The 16,894-nt window shown below is 35.8% G+C and overlaps 2 protein-coding genes across 2 annotated transcripts; one reads left to right on the forward strand and one right to left on the reverse strand.

The window, feature by feature from the left end:
- Nucleotides 1-328: 328 nt before the first annotated feature.
- On the reverse strand, nt 329-1,444 carry LOC133321527 (otefin-like). The gene has a single exon (XM_061530611.1). The coding sequence runs from the start codon at nt 1,400-1,402 to the stop codon at nt 329-331; it is 1,074 nt and encodes a 357-aa protein (XP_061386595.1). The 5' UTR covers nt 1,403-1,444.
- Nucleotides 1,445-4,047: 2,603 nt separating this feature from the next.
- Nucleotides 4,048-5,728, forward strand: LOC133321526 (large ribosomal subunit protein eL33-like). Its single transcript, XM_061530610.1, has 4 exons — nt 4,048-4,136; nt 4,570-4,793; nt 4,874-5,101; nt 5,702-5,728. Exons 2-4 carry the CDS (start codon nt 4,578-4,580, stop codon nt 5,723-5,725), a joined length of 468 nt encoding a protein of 155 aa, XP_061386594.1. The 5' UTR covers nt 4,048-4,136; nt 4,570-4,577; the 3' UTR covers nt 5,726-5,728.
- Nucleotides 5,729-16,894: the final 11,166 nt, after the last annotated feature.

Genomic DNA, 16,894 nt, shown 5'->3' on the forward strand with positions numbered 1-16,894 from the left:
TCTTGGTCCATAAAATTTATAAGACATCTCATATTTAAAATAATGTAAACAAATAATTTTTCGCTCTTTATTTATAAAACAAACATTTTAATTCGAATATCAAAAAATACAATCTTTCATTACAAAAACGACACTTATTTTATCGACCATTTAAGTTGTGTTTCAAACAAAAAAAGGAGCCTAGTGAAATAATCAAAGACATACCGGAAATAGGTCGCATACAAAGAAAGAAAAAAAATACACTGGGTCCAATTACAAAAACAAAAAACTTTAAATCTCAAAATAGAAAATTAACATAGAACATAGAAATAAATATACATAAATAAATCTAAACACTTTGTATAAAGAAAACATAAATAAATATGGCTACAATAAAGACGGAAATTATAATAAATGTCTGCTTGAGATGATATTTCTCTTCCATGGCCATCATAAATTGGCGGAATGGTGATTCTTCCTGATCCGGTGCATTGACATAAGAACGACGTGCGGAGATGGTGTTTTGTGCAGCTCCCCCTCCTCCTACTCTTGGTTGATAGGTTGATGCAGCGGAAATTGTAGTTCTTGATGCTGGTGCAGGTACTGCTGATGCTACTGGTGGTTCATAGGTTTTACGTACACTGGTACTGGTGGAATTGTTCAACAAGGTTGTGGAACTTGGCTTGGTGTTGCCGCTATAGTTATATGAACTATTCAAAGAACTGTAACGTGTACTTGAACTCAATGTTGAAGCCAAGGGTGGCATTGATGCCGATGTTGTCACCTTGGATTCGGAGAGAGGCACATAGCTGGTGGCACTGTAAGATGGTACACTTGATACGGGTTTCTTCTTCATTATTTCCTCCTCAATTTCTTCCTCGGTCGAATCGATATCATCAATGGGTTCGGCATATGTTTTATTAACACTTGACTCCTGTATATACGATGTAGATACCACACCAGTTTTACTCAACACCTGCGGTTTGGGAGATGGCTCTTTGGCCGGTAATTTTGGATACAAAGTAGGTTTCTCGGGAGTCTTGGCTTTTGGCGGCAACATTTGTGTCAGAACCACCTCACCGCGATCAGGTGAAACATCTGAATATTCTGGTTCACTAACCGTGGTGGTTGTGGTTACATGCCTTTCCGTGGCTGCTATGGTACGTCTAGATGGTCTGTTGGCAGCCGTTGGTTTTCCACTGGTGGTTGTGTTGTTGTTATTATTCAATGCAGCAGCGGCTGTAATTTTAGCAGATGACGCCATTTCTGATGGCTTTGAGACATGCATTGTTTCGCGACGATTTGTCTTATTGGGAGTTGTGGTGGTGGCGGGTTTACCCGACATTACAGCCTCCAAGCGGCGTATAAGAATTTTACGACTCGAATCGGTCACCGGTACATTGGGCATACCGAATTCGATCATTTTTTGACGCAATTCTTTGTTACTCAAGGATTCCAGAGCGGCCATGATGATTTATTTTTTCCCAGTTTTTTTTTCTTCTTTCAATTATTGGGAGGGGGCAGACAACAAAGTGTTTAGACAACAAAACAAACAACAACGAATCGCAGAATATTCACTCAAAACGTTTAATTCCGATTTAAAACACAAAAGACAGGTTTCAAACTTGTTCTGTTGCAAAATTTAGCCAGAATGAATGAATTTCAAAAAATTTGGCAAAAGAAAGCCAAACACAGGGTTGTATTTGCAGTGACTAATTACACAAAGCTATGCAAAGTTGAATGGTGACGCCGTTGGCGATAACGATTACCAAACAAAAATCAAGTTTCAACAGGTTACCAAAAAAATGTGTTTTGGAGTTTAAATTCCGTTGAATGTGGATTGAGGACTTGTTGCGTCGCTTTTATAATTACAATAGAGTTTACATGATTAAAGTGACGTATATGTTATGGAATTGACATTTAAGCGCACTTTAAATAATTGAACTAGTTCTTTTTTTAAGAAATGAAGAGGGCTGGATTAGCTCCAGTACAGTATGTCTTATATGACTTAGCACTCCAAATTTGAAATTTTGCCACTTTTTGAGTACGGAAACAGAGAAAATATGGGGATATCAGAAGGGGGACGAAATATTTTTCGGAGACTCCACAACGTATTTATATTCTTTATCAGAGTAAAATTCGATTTCGTATTAGCAATGTCATTCTGCAGAAATTACGATTGAAATCGCAATGCGTAACATAGAGCCTTGAAATTGTTCACATACCCTGCTTCTACTTCTATACACCAGATTTTTCTTGTCCTATATAAACTTCCTTTAGTTAGCCTTTCATTGAGATAATGAAATCGCAATATCTAAGATAGAGCCTTGAAATTCTACACATACCCTGCTTCTACTTCTATATACCAGATTTTTCCTGTCCTATATAAACTTCCTTTTGTTAGCCTTTCATTGAGATTATAGAGTTACTTTAAAAATAATCAGTATGGAGCTCGCCTGTACGGCTTTCGCCAACAAACGTTGCCAGCTTCAGCTCGTCTATAGAAAATTCATTCAGCTCCTCTACAGAAAATTCATTCAGCTAGTCTAAAGAGGCTCCTCCAGCTCGCCTATAATGTGAGCTGGGAGTCTAATGCACATGTCGTTTTAGGAACGCCTAATTTCCCGAAATTACTTTAGTGTGGACGAACCTTTTCTACAATTTAATTTGATATTTATACCCTCAGCCTAATGAGGTATACTCTTTCATACGACAAAAATGTGTCTCACCATGTTTCTTTGGACCAAATCCATCCGTTCGACAATTCTCGAAGGGATCATTCCAAATTTGCACATCGTAACAAGTATACCAAACATAGATCAACATATCGTGCGAACAGAGCATCCGATTCATACTAAACTTAGCACAAGCTTATATTTTTAACCATGCCAATATATTGTTGGGTGATGGGACTTTTAGGTCTTGTGCGCATCTCCTCCAATTTGAAAGACCACGTTCCAAGATGTTGTTTTTTACTTGGTCTTTACATCTAATTCGTGGCCTTCACCTCCTACGGGAACCATCAGTAGGCTCGCTTTTATATGCCTTTTGAGCTGGGGCATTCTCATTCATTCGCACAACATGGCCTAGCAGCCACCGTAGTCGCTGAAGCTCAATACGACGTACTATGTCGATGTCAGCGTATAAATTGAAGAGCTCGTGGTTCGTTCGACGCCGATATTCACCGTCGACCCGTAGATCTTTCGGAGAATGTTTCTTTCAAACACCGCAAGAGCTGCGCAAGTACCCATGCTTCAAATCCATACAACAGGGTAGTATCGTAATATTTCTTTCAAACTTAAATCAAGTTCGAAGATGGGACCCATCGGTCCATTTTTTCTGGTACCTCTCTCACACAAAACAGTCAATATTTTGTTGAAAATTAATTTTAGGCGAATAGACCTAAACTTCGCATATCCTAATATTTTAATCATGTAAGTATAGTGTTGGAATATGGGATTTATCGGCCCACTCCTTCTAGTATTTCCCCCACAGAGGGTCAACATTTTGAAAACATGAAAATCCCATATGAAGCGGAATTTCCAATATCATGCAAACTTTGCTCATCCAAACTTTACATATATCAGACCTAAATATGGGTCCGTTAGTTCACTACTTCCCGTAACGTCTAATTTGATCCAAACTTTGCAAATACTTGGCCTAGAGTACCTATACAAATACTAAAATGGGGTCTCTAGGCCAATCTCTTCTGTAAAGATGGACAGCCTTTTGATAAAAATATATTCCTTATATAAAGCGAATAATAAAACCTACGTAGACCTCTGCAGACAATAAGCTGAGAATATATATCTGTCGTCGACAGCACCTACTGAAATGTTTTACTTTTTTATTTTATTTTTTATTTAATATTTCTTTTTAATATTTGTCTATTCTTTTTTTAAAATCTTGACTTTATGTCCCCATAAAAACCCAATTTTTTTAAAAAACAATTTTCATTTATTTTATCTCTCTTCTCAATCATCTACTGTGAACCCCCTCTATGACTATTCACTGGCATACCCGCAGTAATCACCAAATACAACTCTACCCATATGTTTTGATTGAAATCCACCACCAGAGGTCGTTGTGCAAATGTCAAATCTATGAAATGACAGCTCTATCATGCCTTCTCTCTTTCGCCATTTGTCAAGTTTCCGGTACGTACGCGATTTTTGTGTTTTTCTCCAAAAAATTAAAAAAATATGTAAAAAATGCCTTAAACTAAATAAAATTCACGATTGATATGACAAAAGAGCAATGCTAGAATGCCAATAAATAAATATTATGTGCCTAATTTCGAATTCAAGCAAGATGTTTCAAGATGAAAAATAATGCTATGCAGCACTTCAACAATAATATTGATGAAGATGATTAGATGTGTGTTGAAAGGGGATATTAAAATGAAGGAAGATGATAATAATGACGAGTGTGTGTATAAATAATGACATTTAATGAATTTTAATCAAGTTTAAGGCAATGTTTACAAAACAGTGAAATCGGGGAAAAACAACTACAACAAAAATTCGATGTCCTTTTCTTGACGAGAAGAGATGAAATATACTGACTCTGGATTGTTTACTTATCTTGCAGGTTAAACTATGGCTGATACACAAGCTGCCGCTGCTGCCCCCGCCAAGGCTACCAAGGCCACTAAGGCTGCCAAAGCCCCCAAGGCTGCCAAGCCCGAAAAGGCTGCCGCTGTCAAGAAGGCTGCACCCAAATACAAGCGTCATGGCCGTCTCTTTGCCAAGGCTGTCTTCACTGGCTACAAACGTGGTTTGAGAAATCAACACGAAAACCAAGCTATCTTGAAGGTAAGGATTGAAAATTCCGATTTTGGTTAATTAGAATTATTCTAAATATGAGTTTGGTTTTTGTTCTTGTTATTTTTTAGATCGAAGGTGCCCGCAGAAAGGAACATGGTCAATTCTACATTGGCAAGCGTTGTGTTTATGTTTACAAAGCTGAGACCAAGAAGTGCGTTCCCCAACACCCAGAACGTAAGACCCGTGTACGTGCCGTTTGGGGCAAAGTAACCCGCTTGCACGGTAATGGTGGTTGCGTTCGTGCTCGTTTCAACAGAAACTTGCCTGGTCATGCTATGGGTCACCGCATTCGCATTGTAAGTATTATTAAAGACTTCTCTTTTTTAATGTTGGGTATGTCAAGGAATGTGTCAAATAGATGGTACATTGGGTTACATCACTGTTTATTGCACATGAGATGATATCCTGGTCCAATGAAATGTCGTAAACCTGCTCTTGTATGAATAGAAGTGGGGTATAACAATATAGAATCTTGTTGGGCTCTCAGGCAATTGTATCAAAACATTGATGAACATGTGCACGAAGATCTCTTGTGTATTGTTGTTGTATTAGTATACCATCAAGTTTGGAAACAGCTGATAAGAATTTTAACCACCTTATGAGGTTAACAACAGATGTATTTGAATAACTTCAAACAAAACAAATATTTTTGAAAAATACTTTCAGACATTTGTCTCTAAAAAAGTCAGCTTATTTTTAAAGATGTTTTCAGTATTGGCATAGGAACAATAGATTAGTAGCAGCCTATTTTAAAATATCCTTGATTACTTGGAATTTATGATTTTGAAATATTGACCATTTACTTAATATTTTAATCATTTGTCTAAAAATTGAAAAATATTTAATTTAAAATAATATTTTATACTAATTTTTTTATTTTTTTCCTCTCATTTCAGATGTTGTACCCCTCAAGGATTTAAGTTGTTTACACTTAATTTTTGACGCTTAAGTTTTAAATCCAAAACAAGACCTATAAAATTTTATATTAAAAAAGAATAAACAACAAACATAAAACCTGAACCACCCCAATGTTGTATAGTGTTATTATTATTAAAAAAACAAAACAAAAGAAACTTTGTTATATTAAAGTTTTATGATGTACAAGAAGAAATTATTAAAGCCAAATATTTTGATTTTTAAAGGATATTTTGTATTGGTTCCTCTGCATATAGCCGAACATATTTAAATCTTACCAACGAAATATTTTTTAGGAGATTTTACGAAATCGTCTCCGTTGGAGAAGTTATTACATTTCCGACCGAAGATCGCAGACTCAGATATAGGTGAATCTTCTTCGCAGGCTTGAATGAAAGACTAATGACAACAGACTTGAATTAGCGAAATGTTTCATTTTAAAATAACTTTGGATATTTTTCTTGAAAATATGGACAATGAGAAACGTTTTTTTTCCAAATGATTCGATTCCTAGGGATAACTATCAGAACTTCCCGAGATTACAGCCACATATTTTAAAGGATAACTTCATACTCCCGGGGTCTCAGACTTTCACCTATGGACGGGAGGTAGAAAATTGAGCTAGGCAATTAGAATTTTCTTTTAATTTGATTTTTTCTGAGTAGATGGTCTAAGACATTTACCTATGGACAGGTGGAACATTGGGCCACGATTTTCTTTAAATTTAACATTCTTTCAAGTAGCCGGCCTTCGGTCGGAGGTTTAAGACATTCTCCTATTAACTGGTAGAAAATTGGGCTACACGAATAGAATTTTCTTTAAATATAATTTTTTCCAAATTATCGGCCTTTGGTCGGTGATTTCATATACATGCTTCTGCTGAACCGGAACAACCCAATATGAGTCTTTAAGAAAACATATAAAAATTATTCTAAAAATGGAGTAGTTTTTATTATGGTATTTACGATTGTATGAATTTATGTTTTAATTTTTTGAATTTTTATTGTTATTTTTTTGGGGTAGTTTATCCTTTATTAGATTAAGCATATCATATGCATTTTGTAATTTATCTTTAATGGGCCTGAAGGCTTTGAATTACAAGTTAAATAAAATTGAATTGAATTATTGAATTAAAATGTTGGAACCCCATACTTTCGGAAGTACGAAGTTCTCTCCAAAGAAAATAAAAAGGTTGTCATCAATATCAAAAGGACAATCTGTAGTAAAAATTTCAAACGCTTCGGAGTGGTATTCTTAAAAATATTTATTTAAAATTGGGGTATTTTTTGAAGGTGTAAATATCAAAATGATATGAGAGGTGTCCGTAAAGTGCATTTAAGCCCTTTTTTATACCCTCCACCGTTATATGGTAGCTATACCAAGACGTGGAGGGTTATTAATATTTTTTCTGGGGACATTTTACACCCCATTATATTTAAAAATATATAAATTCCATTGAAAAAAGTATCCGACATTCCCAAAAAGACAGAATAATGTTGTTGTTGTAACAGCCCTATTGCTATTACACAATGGGCTGAGGTGACAGACGTTGGCCGAGTATAACTCGGGGCGTTTCGGATCGTAGACCCTCTGTCTTGGAAACGAGACGGAATAATAATGGTTACCGCTGACTCCTGGCTACCCCGCAACATGGACCAATGTTGATAATTCTTGTTAGGGAGGCTTTCTGCTAATTAGAATTCGAAATATGAAATTGGAGCCAGTTCTGTTGAAAAACGTGCCTAACGCCACCAAAATATCGAAAAATTAAAGTACTTCTTTATGGATGCTACCCCTAAACATGAACTCATATTGATAATTTTTTTGTAGGGAAATTTTTTACCCAATGAGAATCCAAAATATCAAATTAGAGCCAATTCGGTTGTGCAACATGTTGATATTTTTTGGCAGTAAGATTTTCTTCCCAAGGAGAACCCCAAATTACAGGAAATTAGGTTAACCCTTTTGACCCAATGTTGCCCACAGGCAATAAAATGTTATAGAGCTTTTATTTAACATGCTGCTAGTAGATATATATTATTTGGATCTCTTATGTCAAGACCTGATTATGGACGACACATATCAAAAGAAAAATCAAAAAAAATTCAAAATTTTGGTAAAGTTATGAGCTTTTCAATATAGAGATGAGGGTAAATTTGTGTACAGTACTAATTTGTGTATACAGTCCAAATGATTTAAATCGATTAGTATTCAAGTAGTATGAATTCTACCATCAGAATAATTTTTGATTCTTATAAAAATTAATATAGAGAATAATTTAAAATGATTTTTCTGTCAATTTTCCATTTGGTTTTCTTGATATTGGACGTTAATTTTTCCTAAAGAATGTACTGTATCTCCCGAATGCAAAGATGTAGCGAAATCAAATTTTGTGCATATCCTATTTAGGATGGTTGCATTAAATCTGTGAACAGAAATTTGTTCTAAGATTGCGGAAAAAAATTCGGGGCTCAAAGGGTTAAAAACGTATATGCAAACTATACGAATTTGTATATTGTTACTTTGGGGAATTTTATTCTGATGAAGAATATACACTCTCCACCTTATGGTGGATATTCCATAATTTAAAATCACTATTAATCAGCTAGCAGCCCATAGGAGACTGATCTAAATCTCTGGCCCAAAACTGTCTATTAAAAAGTAAGTATATAGCATTTCAAAATCTGATTTATTTACAATAATTCTTCACACATGTGGTTCCAAAGTTCGGATAATAAGTTAGGTACTTGGAAGTGTCGAAACCCTACCCTTTGGAGGCTCTAGTGCTAAAGACTTAAAAATTTGTTTAGAGGTGACCTTGTAGGAAATTTTATTCTTATTCTTTTAGAAAATTCTTATTTTGAGGATTTCTTCTATTAGATGTCTTATAGAGGACGAAATTGGTTTCTTATAGAATACCACAAGGTCTTATTTTAACACTCAGGAGAATATGGAAAAATATTTGTGGTCGATCAATTCTGGTTCGTATTGCTCGTAGATGAAATACTAGATTGCTCTTGAAGCAACGAGTATAGATTATGGTCTCAACAACGAATAAACAAGGGAGCCAAAGAATCCATGGGAGTTAAGCCGAATGGTAGAGTGCAAGGGCGTTTATCGTTTCCTAGAGCCAACTATCAAGATATGTCCGTATAATTGGCAATCAAAATAATTTAGCGTGAACATGAGGTTACTCCCTGGATTGGCATCTATAATTTTTGAGCAATTTATTCCAATAAATGAACTGAAAACATTATCCTTGTTTGCTTTTCTAGCTGATCTACAGACTACAAGTATGGTGGTAAAATGGTATTTTCAGTTCGGGCATGACATGCTTCGAAATAGTAATGTGTGAAAGAGGAATTGTAGAATTTTACATTGATATTAATTATGTGTTCCGACGTAGGTAATTTCATATACATACACAAGTTTTCAAAACACTGGTCGGGCTCCGTCCGACTGCATTCCTTACCGGTTTAAAATTAACACAACCTGTACAATTTTAAATAGGTATATTTGCTTCCTCTTATTGCACGAGAGGACGTTAAAAGATTCACAGTGGAGTTGGTCAATAAGTCAGAAGTATTCAAAATCGGAAACTGATTACAGATTAAAAATAATACAATAACGTTCACTTACCCTTATACCCATCGAGTGGTATTTTACTGAAGTTCAGAGTCTGAACAAGAAGATCACAAGTTTTTTCTTTATATTTTCAAATACATAATCCAAAATTATAGTTTTTTTTCAATTTCCACAATTTTGTTCAAACCGACAATCAATTTTATGTATTAAACATTTGCAATAATTTAATAACTAAATTCCACTGTTATCACATAAAGAAAACAAGACTGAACATGCAATTTCCAAAATTTCACAGAAAAATAACGTTATAATTTTCTTTTATTTACATTTCGAAGGGTTGTAAAATTTGCCACCAATGAGAAAGCTTTAATGTAACAGAGTTGTATACAAATGTAGTTAACGCTTATCTCAATTGAAACGTATGGCGTATAACAAGAGAAGAACGTAATTTTAAATGACACGATTAAAATTTCAAAAAAAATAATAATAATAATAATAAAATAAAAAATAAATAAATAAATTGAATAATTTTCCATTATATGTCAACTGAATATAATTGTTAAGAATATTTCATTAAAATAAATATGACAAATACCTTTAATGTTTAAATTGTGGCTGCTAATATAAATTATCACCCCACCCTTTAAAGTTTTAAATAGAAAATGAAAAATTAGAAATAAAATATCGAAACAATTTATTTTATTTTTTCTTCAGGATTATAATTTGAAAACTGCAGATACATCTAACAACGAAATTTTATTTCTTTAATTTTGAATGGAGTATTTTGAAATGGCACAACCTCTTGTTATACGTCATACGTTTCGATTGAGGTTATAGTTCAATACATTTTTCTACAACTCCGTTGTATTGAAGCTTTAATTTTTGGAGGCAAATTTTACAAAGCCTTCAAAATGTAAATAATAAAATAGTTTAACGTAATTATCCATATTTTGTTGTGAAAATTTTAGGAATTACATGTTTCATCTTGCTTCATGTAAAATTGTGTTTAATCCATTTGCTTGTTTCCTACGGATTATTGTTGAGAGTATTAACAGCGCCTTATGGATATCAATGGTAAGTAAACTTCATTGTATCGTTTTTATTAATCTGAAATCAGTTTCCAATGTTGACTTCACAGATCAAGACTTTACGAAGATTTCAGGAACTGTGGAAGATTTGTAATTTTCCCTCCACAAAATGTTGAACGAACATCATAAATCCGGCTTTAATATGTTTGTGGAAAGCATTCCAGTTACCTCGTTCCCTATTCCAAAGTATTTTGTTGGACACATTCGCCCGTGACCTCCTCACGTGTTCAAATCTATGGTGAGTTGCATATTCTTATTGTTTAATTAATTTAATTTAGTCATGTCCGTCTGAAATTACAATAGAGATCGCAATGATTTAAATAGATCTCTGAAATTTGCACATACATTGCTATTACTTGTAGCATGTTTGTTATTGCAATGGGGTATATCGGTCCACATTTTAGTACATATATCCCACATGTAACGGTACCCCCAATATGCCGTTTTTTTGGGATGTACGGCAAGTTTTTCAACCAAATTGTTTGAAATTTGTGAAAAATATATAGGGTAAACGCACCTAATTCCGGCATGTACCAATAGTCGCCAATCCTGTAACTAAATATGAAAAATATCTTGAATAATCTTCAATAACACAGCAACCTATCTATATATATATATATATATATATATATATAAGAGTGAGTGACTGACTGACAGATCATCGCCCAGACGAAACGGCTGAAGCTAGAAGCTTAAAATTTTGAGTGTGGGTTGTTGGTGTGTAGGCATGAGATAAGGCTGGGTTTTTGGAAATTCGAACTAGAACGGTACCATATATGGTACCCTTTGTATTAGGCAAACGGGAAGAGTTAGAATTCTGAAATTTGGAATTTGGGTCACTGATGGAAAGTTAGAAAGATGTACAAAAAGGTTTTTGAAAATTCGACCTAGAAGTGTACGAAAAGTACTAAACTTTACTAAATTTAGTTCTAATTGTTTATCTATTGAACATATATAGTTAGAATCTTAAAATTTTATATGGAGTAAAGGTCGGGAAGTGGTGTTGATGTATGAAAATGGTTTATGGAATTCGTACTTATATGTATAAAAAGTACAAAATGGTAGTAAATTTGGTACTATTTGCATTTAGTTGAGTGCATAGGGATGGAATGCTGAAAATAGAAATTGGGATTACTATTGGAGTACATGATTGAGGTAGCATTAAAAAATCGTACTTATGTGTACGCAAACTACTAAATGGTAGTAAATTTGGTGCACGTTGAATTTAGGTGAACGGATAGAGCTGGAGTCTTCAAATTGAGAATTAAAATGACTGTTGCAGTGTAGGATTGAGGTGGTTTTGGAATGTCGTACTTACTGGTACGAAAAGTTCTATGTGGTACTAAATTTAGTGCAGTTTTGATTTTGCTTGAACAGATAGAGCTGAAAACATAAAATTTGGAATTCAGATTACTGTTGAAGATTGAGCTATAAAGAAATTTTTGGAATTTCGAATTTATGTGTAGGTACGAAAAGTACTAAACGGCACTATATTTGGTACAATTTGGATTTGGGTGAACGGAGAGAGCTGGAAACTAAAATTTGGAATAATGGTTGCTGTTGGAGTATAGAATTAAGATACGGACGCATAGTACTTAAGTGTACTAAATGGTACAATATTTTGTACAACTTGATTATGTGTGAACGGATAGAGCTGGACTTTAGAATTTTGGAATTAAACTTACAGTTGGAGTACAGGATTGAGATATGTGTATAGTTTTCAAATTTCGTCATTATGTGTACTAAATTGTACTACATTTGTTACAATTTAGATTTAAGTGAGCGGATAGAGATGGAACTCGTATCCTGAAAGTTGCAACATAGGTTACTGTGGGAGTGTATGATTGATATAGGTTTGGAATATCGGTACGAGAAGTACAGAATGGTACGAAATCTGGTACAATTTGGTGTATAGACAGAGCTGGAATTCTTATATTTTGACTTCGAAATCAGGTGTAGAATATTGAGATAGGTTTAGAATGTGGGTACGAAAAGTACAGAATGATACAAAATCTGGTACAATTTGGGTTTTAATGAACAAGCAGAGATGGAATTCATTTTTGTATTCCCTTTCCGCATACGAAGTAGCGGGCCCTTTGCTAGTCTGTGTATATAATTTAATCGATATACGTACATTTATTCAGTCAAAATTTGGCATTTTGTCAAAGAGGTTTGTCAACACTAGCGATAATTCATGTTTCTTATGAAAAAAATAGTGGGCATGTCGATTTTAAAAGACTTTTAACTATATAAAAATTATATATTTTTCACAAGGATCTTCTTCGTAATTGTAAAAATTCCGTTTTGATCGGTTTTATATAAGGGAAGGAATGGTTTTAACCTTAAATTATTTTTATCTCTGAAATGCCTTATTTAGCCATGCCGAGAATTGGATAAAAGGTTCCCGATGTCAGCACCATGTTTTATAATTGCTATATTTCAGTAAATACAATTATTTCATATACATATTGTAAAAAAAAACACTGATGGAAACGTCCGATAATAATAATTTAATAATGAAAATACCAGAAAAATCGTTAAATAAATATATTTTGTTTAATTAATATACAACATGCCGACCATTGGAACATGACATGCCGACAATTGGCACAAAGGCACTATTTTACCTAATTATCAATTTAATCTACTTTAATACAAATTAATTTAACAAATTTGTATTGCAACGAGGAGTAAACAAAATTTTGAAACATATGAACCTAATTACAATATAGTGAAAAAAATGCTCTCGGGGTGGTAAAACGTTTTAAATGCGAAAATCCTTAAAGTGCCGACTATTGGTGCACTTACCCTACAAGGCTTTTTAAAAAATGTTTCTTCAAGGACTAACAAAAGGCGTGGATTTTTTAAAAATAATTTGGCATTTAAAATCCAAAATAAAAAAAAAACTAAGGGAAACTGACTATCTTCCCATTTTGAGTTAAGTATTTATGTATGTTTCCTACGCCCTTAACAAGATGTACTTATCTATTCCAACAACACTCCTCTCATATTTATTTTCAAAATTTATTTCCCCTTCATGTTGTGTGCTTATCCGAAAAATTACGATTACCTTTATGGATGTTTGAATGTTGTTGTTGTCCGCCTGTCTTTTTTTCCTTTGCGACAACGCTAATCCTCATTGGGTGTGTGCATTGTTCCGACGACCATTTGAATTGTTGTTGTTGTTTGTTGGTGGTTATGAAATTAATATGATTTTTTTACATCTTCAGCTACGTATGTGATTCCTTTATTTGTTGCTTCTCCAGCCAGCGAAATGTTAACCATATTTTCCCACAATCAAACAAGTTTTTTTTCTATGCATTTTTCTTTTTGTTTTGGTTTTGCTTAGATCGGTTTGTCCATATCCCGACCACATACTATATGTAAACACTTATGCTGATACTTGTTAGGTTTCCTGTGTCTGATGCGGATGATGACGATGACGCCGTCGCCGCTGCAGCAGCAGCTGCTGCCGTCTTTTCTCAAATGTGTACAAATAATAATATGGACTCATCTAGTCACAACACCATCAATGTTATAACTTGCTAAGTGCTACATCGTGATCATGATGATGAAGATCATCATCATCATCATGATGAGGACGATGCTGCTGCTGTTGTTGTTATGATTATGATACCATGAAAACCTATCACTGCCATTGATTGTCGGTTTACGGCTGATGATGATTCAGATTCTTGGTGGATCTTTGTCAGGGATGGGAAATATAAGAAGAAGTACAAAGTCGATATTATTGCCTCACAGGAAATGCGATGGTAAGGGGCTGGCGTAAGTAAATCAGATGATTACGCCCTGTATTATAGCTGCCATGAAGCGAGACATGAATTTGGCTGCGGATTTATGGTTAATAGGAGAATAAAAGACCTTGTCGCCAGATTCACTCCAGTGGATGAGCGAATTGCTATAATCCGTATAAAGGCGAAGTTCTTCTACGTCAGTCTAATTTGCGCCCATGCGCCGCCCGAAGGTAAAGATGAACAGGCCAAAGACATATTTTACGAGCGCCTAGAAACAGCATACGATCGTTGCTCAGGCCATGACATTAAAACTCTGCTAGGAGATTTTAATGCAAAAATCGGAAGGGAAAATATCTTTGGCCTCATTGTCGGAAAATTCAGCCTTCATTAAGAAACATTCGGCAACGGCATGAGGTTGATTGAGTTCGCGGCAGCAAAAAACATGGTAGTTAGCAGCACCAGATTCAAGCATCTTGATATACACAAGGCAACCTCGATCTCTCCTGATCAAGCAACGAGAAATCAAATTGATCATGTTGTGATAGACGGAAGGCATTCATCCAGTGTTTTATACGTCCGATCGATCCGAGGAACGAATATCGATTCGGACCATTATTTTGTGGCAGCCAAGGTACGCACTCGTCTTAATGCAGCAGCAAAGGTGTGATCTAACACAACACGGAAACTCGACGTCGAAAAGCTGCAAACACAACAGGTAGCCGAGGCCTACTTCGCTCAACTTACCCACCTGCTTGAAGAAAGTACTTCTTGTCCCGATAATAGTATAGAAGCACAATGGCAAAGAATTGCCCACTCCCTACAAACTGCAGCAAAAGCAACATTTGGGTACCAAAAACCACCTCCAAGAAACCCATGGTACGATCAGGAGTGTCGTAATGCTACTGATGTTAAAAACGCAGCGTATAGGGCAACCATGCAGACAGTAGCAACACATAACGTGATGGAGAATTATCGGGAGAAAAGGAGGGATGAGAAACGTATTTTCAGAAAAAGAAGAAAGAACAAGAAAGTTCGTGGTTCATTCGACGCCGATATTCATCGTCAAGGCAGATCAGCCCATATATAGATCTTTCGGAGAATTTTTCTCTCAAACACTCCAAAAGCTGCCTCATCTGCTTGCGTAAGTATCCATGCTTCAGATCCATATAATAGCACGGGTAGTATCAGCGTCTTGAAGAGTGTGAGTTTGGTCTGGCGGGAGGTGGCCTTGCTTTTGTGTTGCTTACTCAGACCATAGTAGCATCTATTGGCCAACACTATCCTTCTCCGAATTTCAAAACTGATGTCATTAGTTTTATTTATGGCGGTACCAAGGTACATAAAATCTTTGACTACCTCGAAGTTGTAGTTCTCAAGTTCCACAGTTGGTCCGAGTCTACTGGACGTCTTGCGCGTTGATACTATCAGCTTGGTCTTCTCGTCGTTTACTGCCAGACCCACGTTGGCAGACTCCTTCTCAATTTGTTCAAATGTCATCGGCGTAGGCGAGTAACATGTGTTGTTTGGTGTACAGGGTGCCATTTCTGGTCACACGACGAACTGTCACCTTGTCTGAATCCTCTGTCGGCCGAGAGGTCCTTTCCGACTTTAACTGCTGATCTTGTGCCAGTTAAAGTTATCCTACATAGCCGAAATATTTTTGCAGGAATGCCAAACGCAGACATGACTTTAAACACCTCTGAACGGATAGGGCTGTCGAATGCGGCTTTTTAGTTGACGAATAGGTGGAATGTTTCGATGTATTTTTCGTGGGTTTTTTCCTTGATTTAGCGCAGATTGAAAATCTGGTCAATGGTGGATTTGTCACGACTGAAGCCGCATTGGTATGGTCCAATAATGTCATTGACCATTGGCTTCAGTCGTTCAAAGAGCACGCTGGATAGCACTTTATATGCGATGGGAAGGAGACTAATTCCTCTATAGTTGGCACATATCGTCTTGTCTCCTTTTTTGTGCACGAGACACAGGATGCTGAGGTTCCAATCATTAGGCATGCATTCCTCTAGCCAAATTTTACTAATCAGTTGGTGCATACTCCAGACCAGCATTTTACCACCAGTCTTGAATAGTTCGGCTGGTAACTCGTCGGCTTCTGCTGCTTTATTGTTCTTGAGCCGATTAATTGCTTTTATGACCTCATCTTGGCTAGGTGGTAAACACTCTATATCGTCATCTATTATTGGTTCTGGGGTATCCTCTTCACTGCCACTATTTGACACCAGAAGCTTTTCAAAATGTTCCATCCAGATCCTCAACACGCTGTCTGTATCTGTCACCAGGGTTCCTTCATCATCGTCTTTACAGGAGGATGTGTCTGCACCAAAGCCTTCGGTTTGGTGTTTTACTCGTTGGTAAAATTTTCGGACTTCATTCTGACTCCTGTACATCTCGATTTGCTCACGCTCACGTTTTTCTTTTTTTTCTGAAAATACGTTTCTCCTCTCTCATTTTCTCCCGATAGTTCTGCATCGCATTACGTCTGCAGGGTTGCCCTAGCATTACGACATTTCTGATCGCACCACGGATTTCTTGATGGTGGTCTTTGCTTTTGCTGCAGTTTGTAGGGAGTGGGCAATTCTCTGCCATTGTGCTTTTATATTATTATCGGGACAAGGTGTGGTTTCGTCAAGCAGTTGGGTAAATTGAGCGGAGTAGGCTTCTGCTATCTGTTGTGCATGCAGCTTTTCGACGTCAAATTTCCGTGTTACATTAGATCGCGCCTTTG

This window comes from Musca vetustissima, unplaced genomic scaffold, assembly GCF_032173495.1.
Source record: "Musca vetustissima isolate MV318-11 ecotype Yass unplaced genomic scaffold, APGP_CSIRO_Mvet_v1 utg602155, whole genome shotgun sequence".
NCBI lineage: Eukaryota > Metazoa > Arthropoda > Insecta > Diptera > Muscidae > Musca > Musca vetustissima.

Bases quoted from the DNA above. Each gene is read 5' to 3' on its own strand.
- LOC133321527 (XM_061530611.1), bottom strand. From the start codon at position 1,402: ATGATCGAATTCGGTATGCCCAATGTACCGGTGACCGATTCGAGTCGT.
- LOC133321526 (XM_061530610.1), top strand. From the start codon at position 4,578: ATGGCTGATACACAAGCTGCCGCTGCTGCCCCCGCCAAGGCTACCAAG. The intron at 4,794-4,873 runs GTAAGGATTGAA...GTTATTTTTTAG, and splicing joins AAAACCAAGCTATCTTGAAG to ATCGAAGGTGCCCGCAGAAA. The intron at 5,102-5,701 runs GTAAGTATTATT...CTCTCATTTCAG, and splicing joins TGGGTCACCGCATTCGCATT to ATGTTGTACCCCTCAAGGAT.